The sequence below is a fragment of the Schistosoma mansoni genome, chromosome 2, assembly GCF_000237925.1.
Source record: "Schistosoma mansoni strain Puerto Rico chromosome 2, complete genome".
In the NCBI taxonomy this organism is placed as follows: Eukaryota; Metazoa; Platyhelminthes; class Trematoda; order Strigeidida; family Schistosomatidae; genus Schistosoma; species Schistosoma mansoni.
In genome coordinates this window covers 20,799,006-20,813,534 of record NC_031496.1, presented here as the reverse complement: position 1 = coordinate 20,813,534, position 14,529 = coordinate 20,799,006, and the positions used below count along the sequence as shown (strand labels likewise).

Sequence of the window (14,529 nt, the reverse complement as noted above, 5' to 3'; positions counted from 1 at the left end):
AATTACTCACTCACTTACTTACGTCTGTTACTCCCAATGGAGCATAGGCAGAAACCAGCTATCTCCGACCAACTCTGTCATCCACCTTCCTTTCTAGTTCTATCCAATTGTTGTTCATTCTTCTCATGTCTGTCTCAATTTCTCGGCATAATGTACTCTTTGGTCCCCCTCTTCTCCTTCCAAATTCAGGATTCCATGTGAGAGTTTGTCTTGTGACTCAGTTGGGTGCTTTCCTCAATGTGTGTTCTATCCACTTCCAGCATTTCTTCTTGAATTCTTCCTCCACTGGAATCTGGTTTGTTGTCTCCAACAGTAGAATGTTGCTGATAATGTCTGTCCAACAAATCCGATGTATCTTGCGTAGACAAACACTTGTATCTTCTGGATGGCGGCCTTCGTTGTTCTCCAGGTTTCCGCCCCATACAGTAGAACTGTCTTGGCATTCCCATAATGTCCTCATATCCTGTGTTGTCGATACCAACCTCGGCATTTAAGTCTCCCATCAAAATGGTCAAGTCCTTGGTTGGGCACTTCTCGACGATTGACTGCAGCCTATCGTAGAATTGGTCTTTAACGTCTTCATCGTAGTCGTTGGTAGGCGCATAGCATTGGATGACGTTCATTATAATGCCCTTTCTCTTTGTTTTGAAGGAGGCTTTGATGATCATTGGTCCATGACATTTCCATCATATAAGCACACTTTGTGCTTGTTTGGACAGTATCAATATCACTCCTTGTGTATGTGGGGCATTTTCTTCTTCATGGCCGGTGTATAACAGCAGCTCCCCTGAAGCTAGTTGTTGTTGTCCAATCTGCGTTCAATATGTTTCACTGATCCCAAGCACCTTCAGGTTGTATCTCCTCATTTCTGCAGCAATTTGGAAGATTCTTCCGGTCTTCCACATTGTCCGGACGTTCCATGCACCTTTAACAATTGTTGCTCTGGTTGTTAGAAGGGGCATCGGCCTCATGACTTCCGAAGGAACTCGGCTTTCATCATGAGACGTCATAATTATTCCTTCTACTCCCAGGGCAGAGTTTAAATGGCTTGAATTATTTTTCTGGTTAGAGTTTTTTAGCGAGTTGATTTTCTACAGGATGGGGTCGCTAACCCTATGCCCAATCCTCCTCCTTTATCCGGGCTTGGGACCGGCAGTAGCCCCCAGAGGAGCTACAGACGGAGAAATTTACAAATTAAATCTTTTAAATTTAGTAGGTTATTTACTGTATTTGATTTTCAAGATTAATTCTTACTTCTAGTCAATTCATAATATAGTATAAACAATATCAGTTGATCAATGTCTTCTTTAGAACGTTCAGTTCCCTCTTTTCCTATAATTAAACTGGACAGTAATATCTAAGGGATATAGACATTTATTTAGGTAACTAAATAGTACAAATAATCGAATGAAGTTGATTTAAAAATCTTAATGTTCAATGATATGATTAAAGTCAATGAAGCATTCTATCAGAAAGACATGATACTTTTAGGAAATGTAGAATTACTGATTGAAAGTTAGCAGTAATCGAGACTATAAACATTAATTATTTATACAACGATATATAATATTTCCCTAAAGGATATATTTACATGTTTTCTAATATTTCCAATGTCATTATCTGCTTTTAACTTACAAAAAAGCTGTAACTAGAAACCAGATATACTTACGTGAGTTTAATAGTTAATTTAATCGAACTGATATAAAAACCTAAGCAACATAACAAATGAAATCATTGATCACTAGCAAAATAACCATGCAACCATATCATATTACATAATGATAAATCAATTGCTTTATTTTACATTCGAAAGTAATCAAACAGATATGAGTTTAATAATATAACATTTATAGAGAATACGAGAGGGGACAATCAATTGCAGACTATCTCAATAAAATCTGATGACCATACAGTAAATAGTTAATTTGCAAAATAACAATCAATTGTCTCAATCTTGACTATTCTTCCTACAAATATCAGTCCATCTTCTCTGATTTCATTGTTCATACATTTTCATACTGATTGCGCTTCATTCCCGTTCTTTCCTTATCGATCTTCTGCCAAAATATCTTCTATGCCTGACCATCATCATATAATACTTATGTGGATATTTGTAACCCACACCACAATTATACCTACCAGTATACTAAATGAATAGATTCATGCCTATTTTAAGCTTTACTTATTATTCCGATTCATTAAATGTATATATTGCATTATATATACATAGATACATATATTCCAATTTATACAAATGAATAACATTTTGGTAAAATGTTAATTTACTGAAACTTGAAGTGTGGAACGTTGAAGTTAAGTCCAATAAACTTTAAAACACTAAGAATATAAATAGAATTTTCATATTTGAAAGCATGAGTCAACTGAAGCTAGACCACCAAGGAAAACCTGGAAGCACTGGATGGCCGTTTCGTCCTATTGTGGGACTCCTCAGCAGTGCGCAACCAGGTATTCCTTGGTGGTCTAGCTTCAATTGACTCATGCTTTCAACTATGAAAATATTAAATCTCCCCAAAAAGCCCCTTCTGATTATTCAGTAAATTAATAGTTGAAAGGAACACTTTAAAACTAGGCATAGAATCTGGAGAGTAGTCGCAATAGTAATACTAACTTAAAATGTAACTCAATAATTGTAGTGGGTAAATATTGTAAATGAATGAAGAACGTATAAACAGTTAGAGGAAAATGTCTCTAGACAATTTATACATTATAGGTAATAGTTTATTAATGATATTCTATTTCTTTATGAAATCAGTTTAAATAGAAAAGGAGAATCAATGAAGACTATTATCTTAACTATAAGTGTAGTTTCTAAGTATATACATTAAGTAGAACAGAAAAATATGTAACCTTTGTTCTATAGTAAATTAAATGGAAGTTTGAAATAGATTGAGTAATGTCTGATTCGCTATTTCTTAATAAAGACAATTATGGTAAGCAGAGATGGATAGTGGCTAGCAGTGGAATCCAGGACGTGCGTTTCGTCCTAACACATCGATGGGAAGATTCAAACAAACAATACTAAATGAATTTAAACTTCACCCCATTGCACAAGCAAGTGGCTATCAGAACTCAGTGGCCGAGTGGATAACGCGATGGCTAATAATACTTAGGCATTTAGTAAAACTGTGTTAGATAGAATAAGATATGATAGTACGAAAGGAAAGGTTATTGTTCTGAGACAAAATAGTTTCATCCAGTCAAAGAGTAACAATGTTTCTTTTGTGAACAACAAAGTTTTTCTTTCAGCCAAATTAAGAATGAAGTGAACGTTTTCAGTGAGAAGTACAAATGTAGGATGTTCATCATGAAAAGCTTCACCAAATATATTAGGTTCTCTATTTTTATTTGGACATTTTTTTAAAACTAGGAGATAGTGATATTTATTATTAACGTTGCAATAATACATGTCAATGAGAATAGTTCTAGGAAGCTACAATTTAGTGAAATCACACAATGAACTAAACTATGCAAATACTTTTAAGTAAACCTCCGGCTAAATGGAAAATCCTCACCTCTCAATATCAACACAAATTACACTATATTGTTCAATGTGATATTAGATCAAACAAACGTAAAGCTGACGATAAGAAATCGGAATTCATTTCATATCCCAAATAATAATGTAAATGATGTCTTCTGATCTGAATTTACTAGTTTTTTTTGGAAAACAAAAAATTTTTTCCGTTTAGGGTTATGGAGATTGTTTAATTTTTATTGAGATCATGAACCAATCTTTTAAAGCTCAAGAATGAAGGACCTTGGTTCAATCCCCGGTTTCGCAGTCGTGGAAATTCGCCTTTGAAGAGTTCAAGACTAGGACGGAAAGATTGTTCAGTGCATCCAAGTTTTCAATGTTTATGTAACTTGGATCAGTAAACGAGCTTAACTAAAATATCCCGTTGTAATACTTGTAAGTTTTATACTACGGAAATTCTAACTAGGCGAAATAATCGGTTAACAATTTATAAAGCAATCTAGGAAAAATACAAAATGATTCAGCAGTAGTTTGAAGTTAAATCACTATTCTTGGATCCAATTACAAAAAATATTCAACCAATATAATCGATTAAATGATTATCAAATGGAACTATGATAGGTCAGTATAGTTCGTATATTGAATATATTTCAATATACAAATAAATGTTTAAACAGATTTTTGCCATAGTTAGAAACAGATTTATTTTATCCAAGTGATTTTTTATTTTACATTTATAAAACTAAAGAATTTTTCTAATTGGTTTAAGCAAATTAGAAAAAATAATTTTACAAATACCTTTTTTTCGAGTTAAGTAGTCAAACTGTTGTGAACGAGAACACTAGTTGGGTACAATGAGATGTATTTTAACACAAAGTTACAGAATATCTTATTAAAATATGAGAACCATATAGTGAACAGTTAATTTGCAAAATAACAATCAATTGTTTCAATTTGACTGTTTCTTCTGCAAATATCCGTCAATAGTCTCCGATTATAATTGTTCATGCATTTTCGTACCAATTGCGTGTCGTTCTCGTTCTCTCCTTATCGATCTTCTACTGAAATACATTCAATGCCCGACCATTACCATATACTACATATGTGGATATCAGTAACACACACCACAAAACTTTCAAGGGATTATTTAGTTTCTAAGTAAAAAAACATATTCTCTATTTCTAAGTTAACTCTGAGATAGTCTGATCAAGTTGTTAATCTTATATATGAAATATGTATTAGAGTATTATGACAAACAAAAGTAATACAAATAACAATAATTGTCTGGTAAATAGATTGTGCAGGATGCAATCCAGAAAGAAAGAATATTGGAATAAATTATTGGATTATATTGTTATAGAATGTTTCTGTCAATATAATAATAAATATAACACAAGCTAACTCTATTAACTTATCAGTTTACCAAAATGAATTCGACGTACTGATTCATAAAGAGGAAATCAATGTAAAAGTGACAATTACAATTTGACATTTCATGTTTGACAAGTGTAAATGATTTGTGTGTGGAGAACAACGAAGGCCACCATCCAGAAGATACAAGTGTTTATTAACAGTTGTCTACGCAAAATACTTCGGATCTGTTGAACAGACACTATCAGTAACATTCTACTGTGGGAGACAACAAACCAGATTCCAGTAATGGGAGAAATCAGGAAGAAGTGCTGAAAGTGGATAGGACACACATTGAGGAAATCACCCAACTGCGTCACAAGACATGCCCTTACATGGAATCCTGAAGTTGGAAGGAGAAGAGGAAGACCAAAGAACATATTACGCCGAGAAATGGAGATAGACATGAGAAGAGTGAACAACAATTGGATAGAACTAGAAAGGAAGGTGGATGACAGAGTTTGCTGGAGAATACTGGTCGGCGGCTTATGTTCCATTGGGAGTAACAGGCTTAAGTAAGTAAGTAGGTGTAAATGATTATGTAATACAGTATTTATCGATTTTTAAAAGTTGTTTATTATTCCAGACTATTTAAATTGTTTCGAAAAAAAAAATCAATTTTGAAGATTGCAATCGGATGGATAAGTGAAAGTTTGTTGTGACAAAAAAGTACCAATTTTTCAGTTTAGGAATTAGATCAATAAAGAAAAAAAATGTCTTTTTAAAATGAGAAATTTACTCACTAGACCGACTGTTAAAATACTTTTTATTAATGTATTTAGATGATCGAGAATTTTAGCTTATCAGTTAATGCTGTGCTTCAAAAGCGAAACGTACTGAGTCCGAGTCTCAGTGAGGGTGGGCGTCAAAACGAATGAAAACATATCTAACAGATGAGTTGTAAATGAGATGAAATGCCTGTCTCTGATTCCATTGTTAGCTAAACTCCACGGATGTTGCTCCTGGCTTTATGGAAATATTGTGACAATCCACACATGATGAATAAATGCTAATCAATTTCAGTCTGTGACATCAACAATGTGAAAATTCGAACAACTCTTCAAGATAAATATCGATTAGATGATGTGTAGATTTTGAAGAAGAATAGTAAATTATTATCAACATTCAGTCCTGGAATAGTTTGTCAATTCTGATCATGTAGCCATCATCAAAATTACCTTTTAACGTCATACACATAAGCATAATTCACAAGAATTGGAAATCAAAAGGTTGTGTACTGGAAAGGATTTGACAGTTCAAAATCTGATTTTACTACGATCCTAAACCTGTAGTAATTTTAAGACTTCTTAATCAAATGCTTCACCATACATTCATTAAATAAAGATCATTCGAAAAAAACTAAGTATCCAAAATTGAGAAAAACAAGTTACGTAAAGAAACTTAATAGTTGCTTCCATAGTTTAGAATATCTTTTTATTAAGATAAAGTCTCATAACATGCTTGTGATTAAAGCACAATGAAGACTAGATTTTCACTTTTAAATGTTAAAGAGATAGGAATGTATAATTTATATAGCAGCTAAATCTAAGATGAATATTGAATTAGAAATTTCCACCTACTGTACAGTTATATCTTGATTATAAAGTTACGTAATACGGCATATATTGGTTAGATCGCAATCGTTTTAAACTTTTTACTAATCTAATAAAAGGAACTATAAATTTTGGACTTTGATTCAAGTTTTATCATAGAGATTAAATACTGAAATAGTAGGTAAGGTGTAAAGAAAAAAATAATGTAATGCATTGAATGTAAATACAGGAAACTGAACAGTCATGATATGAAACAAGAGAGATAAGTAACCAATAAAACGGCGGGTCGAACGTACGTATATATATATATATATATATATATATATACCTTTTTAATGATGGTTGTGTTGAGATTTCATATAATCTGACAATAATTTTAGTATTAAGAAACTGGAGGTAGAAAGCAAAATGCTGTAGATTCAATTTAAGAAAATAAACATGATGTTGGTTACAGGCAAATTATAACCGGATTCAATAAATCAACTGATATTGACAGTACAATCAACAATGGTAAATGTTAATATTTCAAAAGACAAAATGTCATTTAACTTATGTTTATTATTTTAAAAACGTTAAAAAATATTATGGACAGTTCTCTCACTAGAATAACGACAATTGATAAATTAATCTTTTTTCTTAGATGACACTTCAAGGTTAAATGAGTTCTTTATATCCATACTGAAACTCATTAATTATCTTCAAAGTATATTCCTATATCTCAATAGAGCTCACAGCATCAACGTTTATATATATATATATATATATAACTACACTAGTGATTAAAACCGAAAACCTAAGTTCACATCGTGAGCGCTTAATATCCAAACAACTGAGTAGTTATTCAATAGTTTACATTTCTGCTTTTAGTCACTATGCTATATTGATCGGCCACTATATATTGTCACTGGTGATATTTTAAGTAAGCTCAGTATAGTTTTGCTCATATTGGTTTATTATAAAATCTACAATGTTTCTCACTAAGTTACGCATACGAAAAGAGACAGTTTATTCATCAGTTGAAATTAAACACAATAGAACTATGGGTAGAAATGGAGTCACTTATTTGATGTGTCTAAATATCATTTAGTGTTGGATGATATAGATTTTCCGAAGTAATTTCATAATTCGAAGTTTATTGTATCTGAATTTCACTTATTCAAATAAATATACTCCATATTTTTTCAAAAAAAACTACTTAAAATGTTCTTAGAAAATAGATGAAGGTTAATAATAATGTAAAGAGCGGTCACATATCATATACACATTTCATTGTCCAAATTATCTTATAGCCAAGAAGGAACCCCTTTGATGAAGTACTCTAAATTATTTCAAATACGGAAACAGTTACAAGTGTATAAGTGTATCCGTCTTACAACTATAATAAATAATGAAATCATTTCATAGTTTAATTTAATTCTTCGTTTTGTTTTCATTTTTCTTTGACTTTTTTTTAACATTTTCAAAGTCGGCAAAATGACGTAACTGAGAGTTAAAAGAAAATGTGAAAATGCGATTAAGGAAATGGTTAATGAAAATTTAATATTATTTTCTTCAGTAAGATAAGTAAGGACTTATTAGATAGCTAAATTTTATATTTCTTTCAAATATTGGGTGTATATAGTTTTGTGTTATACCAATGCCTTCAATACCGTGCTGGAGCTTGTAAGAAAAAAGACTGATAATCAGGTTATGAAATGGTTATATGAAGTAAAGAACAAATGTACTGGATAACAGCACGGTAGTTTGTCATCCACATTGAGTCCAAAAACACATTCAACTTAGTGAAATGAAACATTAGCAGTAGATATCTTGATGTCGTTTTTCATTGCAATATTCATAAAATGTACGACAAACTATCGAAATGGACGCAAAATAACTTATTTGTACTCCTAATATATAGTTCAATAAATAATCAACGCGTATTAAAGAATATATATTGATTATATTATTTTTCTTTGGGGGATTCGTAGAAAAAAACATTAACCATTAATTTTATGTAGTTCATTGCATCGCCCCATAATTGTGCCAAACCTTTTTCTATGTAACGATAATATTTACAAGAATGTTTCTTTAAACAAGTCATAATATATGGAACTTACGGCCCACTAGGAAGAGAAAAGCATTCATTTTTATTCACTTGTTTAAAGTAAGTAAGGCACTTGAGGGCCTCTATAGAGAGGAAAAGATGAATTCACCTCGATGATGATCTCTTAATATTTTAATATGTTTAGTTATACTGAATCATGGAAAGGAATAAAGTGTTTCAGTAATTAGTTGTTAATTGGTGAACTGCATTCAATAATCTGTATATAGTAGATAGGTCAGCTCATTAAAAATAGTTACACTTGACTATAATGAAGTTATCGTAGGAATTAAATGACTAGTATACATTCTTTAAGGTTTATCAAGATAAAAATTACTGTTTAATCAATCAATTAATTGCTCAATTTCGTGAATCAGTTGAAGTTAGACATTAACACCGTTGGATGCCAGCTCAGTGGTCTATCGGTTAAGGGCTCTGGCTCGAAACTGGTAGGTCCTGGGTTCGAATCCCGCGAGAGTGGGTTCGTGGATGCGCACTGCTGAGGAGTCCCATAATAGGACGAAACGGCCGTCCAGTGCTTCCAGGTTTTCCATGGTGGTCTAGCTTCAATTGACTCATGATCTCAACTCTATAAATTAATTAAGGGTTTGACCTTACCTGGAACTATATCTCCAAATCCAATTGTTGATAATGTAATAAAACAAAAATATGACCATTTTAGATAATCTGGATCTTGCCATATAGAAAATACAATAGCTCCAATAAGTATGTAAGTTGTCATAATGACTAGTGATAAACTTATTGGTACAGTTACTTTGGATACGTCCTCTTCTGCAGAAAAGCCATCACGATAAGAAAAAAATGATAAATCTTCCGATTTTCTACTACCACGTTGGGAGTAATAGCTTAACTGTACAACTATTTCGCTATCTAAATCACCACGTGATGAGGCTAATGAAAGACGCGATCTACCCAGTTGTTCAGGTTTTATGTCGCGTGAAACATCTTCACATGTTGCAAATGGATTGGGAATTACTGTGGATTGCAAGAGTCTTTGAAATGAATCAGGTTGTAAACTATGATATTCAGGAAGGAAAGACATCGTAGAACATTGATTAGGTTGTGAGTAATGAAAGGAATTGGATAAAAGATTGGGTGAAGTGGCTGTTGGAAAATAGCTTAAATTTTGATTCAGTTTAGGTGGGATTTTGGTTCTATTTGCAATAGTATTTGGAATCTGTGAAGTTTGTCTTTGTTGGAGTGAATTGTGTATTGGTAGACTTGATAAGCCTGATTTTGAAACAGTGAGTTTATTCATAGGTATTTGATGATACGACATATGTATAGCTGCAGGATCGGGTCTAATTGAGTTTGGTAATGTTTTGAAATCATAAAGCTTTTCTGTATCTGATGTAGAAATCGAATGTGTTAATAATTTATGAAAAGGTTTAGATGATGAGCATTCCACTTTGAGTGGTGATTGTGGATGTGAACTTAAGATAGCATTTTTATTGAGCATTGCACAATACTTTGGTGTAGCATCTTTCGGTTCAGTCATTGTTTGCACTAAGGATAGGTCATTTTGAGCAGAATGTTCAAGATTGATGTGTGATTTTGAGTTGTGAGTTTTACAGCGGTTTTGATTACATTTTATTTTACTCATAGAACTTTTTGTTGAACATTTTTTATTCATATGAGATATCGGCTCTGAGACATTCATATTTACTATCACAGTTGTACCATCAACTGTTGTTGTTGTGTTACAGTCCTTTGTATTTTCAATATTCTTTAAGCCACATATATCATCATTCTCATCTATTGATCGTACTTCTAAATCAATATCAATATCTTTCCAGCATAATAAACGTATTCTTCCATTATTATAATCTTCCATACCAGGCCCACTGAGTACAGTTGAGCCAGTTGAAGCTTTATCATCAGAGATGCTAGTTAGAGACTTTACTTTATGTATATTTTTTCTCTTATCATCAAGTGTTTGATGACTTTGATGACTAAACAATGTACCATATAGTTTCTCATTTTCAAGTTTTTTCTTTTCAGAAAGTTCCTGTTCTTGAAGACGTTTTTGTACACGTCGTTTATGTCTACGTTGTCTTTGTGCTGAACGTAAATAACGTGCCATCAAATAGAATTTACGATGTTGTCCATCATATGTAAAATATTTTGTTGAATCATTTTGTAAATTATATAATTTTGATTGATTAAAAATAGGTAATGTTTCTATTGTTGGCATACTTTTAGGTGAAGTGAATATATAACCATTTGAATGAAATGTATTACTTAAAGTACTATTGTAAGTAGGTAATGTACCATAATGTTTATATTTCATTGTTTGATTAGATGTATACATTTGTTTAGTTAATTGTTCATATAATTGTTTAGACTCATGATAGGTATTTGAAGAACTGATATCATTGAAATTATTCGATTCAACTAATGCAGTTGTTCTACAGGATAAACTATCAATCTGATTATTAAGTATATTATTTTGGCTGGCGACATTTTTCATTGTATTTGAATTGATTGTTGAAGTTGGAATATTATGCATTAAATCAAATTCTGTTCCTTGATGGTAATTTTGAAAGAAAATATTTGGATAATTTGTATATTGATTATCTGGATTATCATCCACAAATACTGATGTAGATTTAAATTGATTTTCATAAATTAAAGTTCGCATCATTTTTTGTAACCAACTGAAAGGTGGATGAAATAAGTCACGGAGATTATTTTTAGCTTTCTAGAATAGGAAAACAAAAAAAAACAAACATAGTAAAATAAATAAATGAATAGTAGTACAGATTGTATAATGTTTATAAGATAAATGAAAGAAGGAATCTGGTTTAAATGTTACACCATATACAATCATTTCACTTAACATTCAATATCCATGTTGTTTTCATTCGAAGATGTTCAGTAAGTTAGATTATTTCCAGAACGACTTCAATAAACCTGACAGAACTAAAACTACTCTAAAAGGTTCCAACCATTATTTTGCAAGTAAAGAAAAATAATTTTGTATTTTGTCACGAAATCGTATTAGCTTAACAACCGTAGTCTCATTTGAAAGAATGATTAATTGATAGTAAGATAAATGGATTTAATAAACGGTCTAAACTAAAATAACTAAACATGGTGTTGTACATAATGTAATGAACAAAACACCGGTTGGGACAATCGAATATATTCAGACATAAATTACAGACTATCTCACTAAATTCTGTTAACCATACAGCAAACAGTTAATTTGCTCAAAAAATCGTGGATTGGTTGAAGTTAGACATTAACACCGTTGGATGACGGCTCAGTGGTTTAACGGTTAAGGGCTCTGGCTCGAGACTGGTAGGTCCTGGGTTCGAATCTCGCGAGTGCGGGATCGTGGATGCGCACTGCTGAGAAGTCCCACAATAGGACGAAACGACCGTCCAGTGCTTCCAGGATTTTGACGGTGGTCTAAGTTCAATTGACTCATGATTTCAACTATGAAAATACTAAATTCTCCACAAAACCCCCTCTGAATTTGCAAATTAACAATCAATTGTCTCAATTTTCACTGTTCCTTCTGTAAATATCAGTCCATCTTCTCTGATTTCATTGTTCATACATTTTCATACTGATTGCGCTTCGTTTTTATTCTTACCTTATCGATGTTCTGCGAAAATACATTATATGTCTGACCATCGCCATATACTACTTATATGGATATAAGTAGACCACACTACAATAGTACCATTACATCAACGATTGAGATTTATAGCTTCAGTTAATTTGTGATATATTACTATCTGCATCAAATATCCTACTTAAATTATTATTTCGTTTCTAATTCTTTTTTTTTTACCTTCTATGTTACAATTTCCAGCTGTTCATTTTTCATGCAGTTCGTCTCATAGCTAATGACCACAAAATTATAAAAATAGTTTGAAAAGTTTTGGTTTTCAGTGTCTTTTTTAGTACATATTAATGTCTGAAGGATTGTTAGCTGAAAAATTTGTATGGGTAGCTTACGTTATGATACTCATTACATGTAACTGGACGCGTTACAAATACAGGTTATTATTATTAGTAATATAAAGTTAACCATAAGTTTTAAAATATGAATTCTGTTAATAAGCATAACTGTTTTCCTATGATTATTTTAAAGGTAGTATTTTATTAAGCAATGAAAGCAAACAAATTACTATGACCAGACTTTTTCAGCTATTATTATCGATACAAAGGGGCGACTTAGTGTGACACGCACTCTGTTGACCAAGATTTTGCTACATTTCCTACGGACTAAGCACACCAAATTGGTGGAATGATGTGGCTTCAATCTCTACGAGACATGCGCATATATATATTTATATGAAAATTCAAGTATTTCTCGATTTGGTCCCTTTCTTACTCTCAATTTTCTCATTTGAGTCGCCTTTTGAGCATGCAAATATAAAGCATGTTTACCAGTTTCAAAGCGAGACAACACACGACATGAAAGTTTGATCACAAAATGTTTGGTTAATTCATCTTCCATGCCAGCTAATGTAACGATGCTAAGGAATACTATATTTCTCAGTTTTATTTTGTGACTACAAGTAACTGAACAATTAACGCGGCTACAATTTTGTTATCTGAATACAAACTGTTATCAAAAATCTAAACAATTTTTTCACCTAATTTAATATGTAGGTTTAGTAACAAGTAAAATGAAATCTACAAGTCATCACACACTCGAATGTTGAGACAGTTTTTTTAATTCCAGTACATTATAAATTTATAATTATGTCAATATAGCATGAATTACCTTATGTGGTTACTTTTTCAATGTAAACTTTTCTAGACTTTTAAAATGTCGAAATTTATATTTATTACACAATTTATACTGGTCTATAGGCTTTTGTATTTCTAATTAGTAATTTACAACTAGTGTAGTGAACGAAAACATAAGTGGAGACAATCGAATGTCTGCGAACACAAAATAACAGAACATCTTGTTGGAGAGGAGTGGTGGGACGTGTGACTGCTGGGCGGACATCGGATGTAGATGGCTCAGCAGGACTCTGGGGCACATGCGTTAGACGTCACGGGTGCCAGGTGGACATCGGATTTCGGTGGCCTGGCAGGTTGACGGAACTATAAAGATCAACTCATTGCAGACTCGATATTTTGACGAAGAGCGTGGCAGAGACTGCAAAAAAAGTAAAGTAGTACGGCGAGCAGAACTACCTCAAGAACAATTGCCTTAAAAGAGGGACGAGTATGGTGTGTGCTACTGATGTCGACAGGTATAAGTAGTATATATCATCAATCGAAAATGAATGTTCAGAAGATCAAAGAAAATAGAATGAGGACATAAAATGATTGATGTGGAAATGAAAGAGTAGTGAAGTCTGAGACGATTGACTGATATTTGCAAAAAGAACAGTCAGATTTGAGACAATTAATTGACATTTTGCAAATGAAGAATTTACTGTGTGGTTTTCAGATTTTAATGTGATGTTTTGTAATTTGTGTCCACATACTTTCTATTGTCACCATTTGTGTTCTCATTCACTACACTAGGATAATCTGTCAACTTATTCTACAGAATAAATTAGACCTTACTTTGTATAATTGGCATAATTCAATAAAGTTATCGTCACATTGAGATATATTAAATATGTCAGACAGAATTTTTTTAAAAGTCAGATTATACGCTCATGGTTTTGACTTACAAAAAAGTATTCTTAATAATTTTGTCAGCTTTATTAAGGAAAAACAGTTAGCTTAGTAATTGTGACACAAAATACCTGCCAAGTCCTTTTTATTTGTGACTTTAAAAGGTTAATATATGTCAATTAGAATATTTCAGGAACTCATTTTACGAAAGATAAATTTATCATGCATAGATAGATAACATTGTGTCAAGATTTATTCATTAGTTACACAACTGAACTAGTTTTCTTGTAGATACATTTAACTTTTACGATACCATATAACTGGAAATCATTAATTCACTGATAAATTATCAATATTCAGCGCGATAT

General features: G+C 32.1%; 1 protein-coding gene and 1 non-coding gene across 2 annotated transcripts in view; one reads left to right on the top strand and one right to left on the bottom strand.

Moving 5' to 3' along the window:
• The window catches only part of Smp_046640 (twik family of potassium channels-related), a gene marked incomplete at its 5' end in the record, with an annotated part of 14,089 nt that extends 1,052 nt beyond the window's left edge, over window positions 1-13,037 (bottom strand). Inside the window, 4 exons of the mRNA XM_018796045.1 lie at window positions 8,296-8,348; window positions 8,965-9,106; window positions 9,161-11,264; window positions 12,912-13,037. Of these exons, the coding sequence (XP_018650296.1) occupies window positions 8,296-8,348; window positions 8,965-9,106; window positions 9,161-11,264; window positions 12,912-13,037 (2,425 nt within the window). The remainder of the gene's footprint in view (window positions 1-8,295; window positions 8,349-8,964; window positions 9,107-9,160; window positions 11,265-12,911) is intronic.
• Window positions 8,952-9,023, top strand: Smp_tRNA_00581_Pseudo_CGA.1.1. The gene has a single exon. It is a non-coding gene (tRNA).
• Window positions 13,038-14,529: the final 1,492 nt, after the last annotated feature.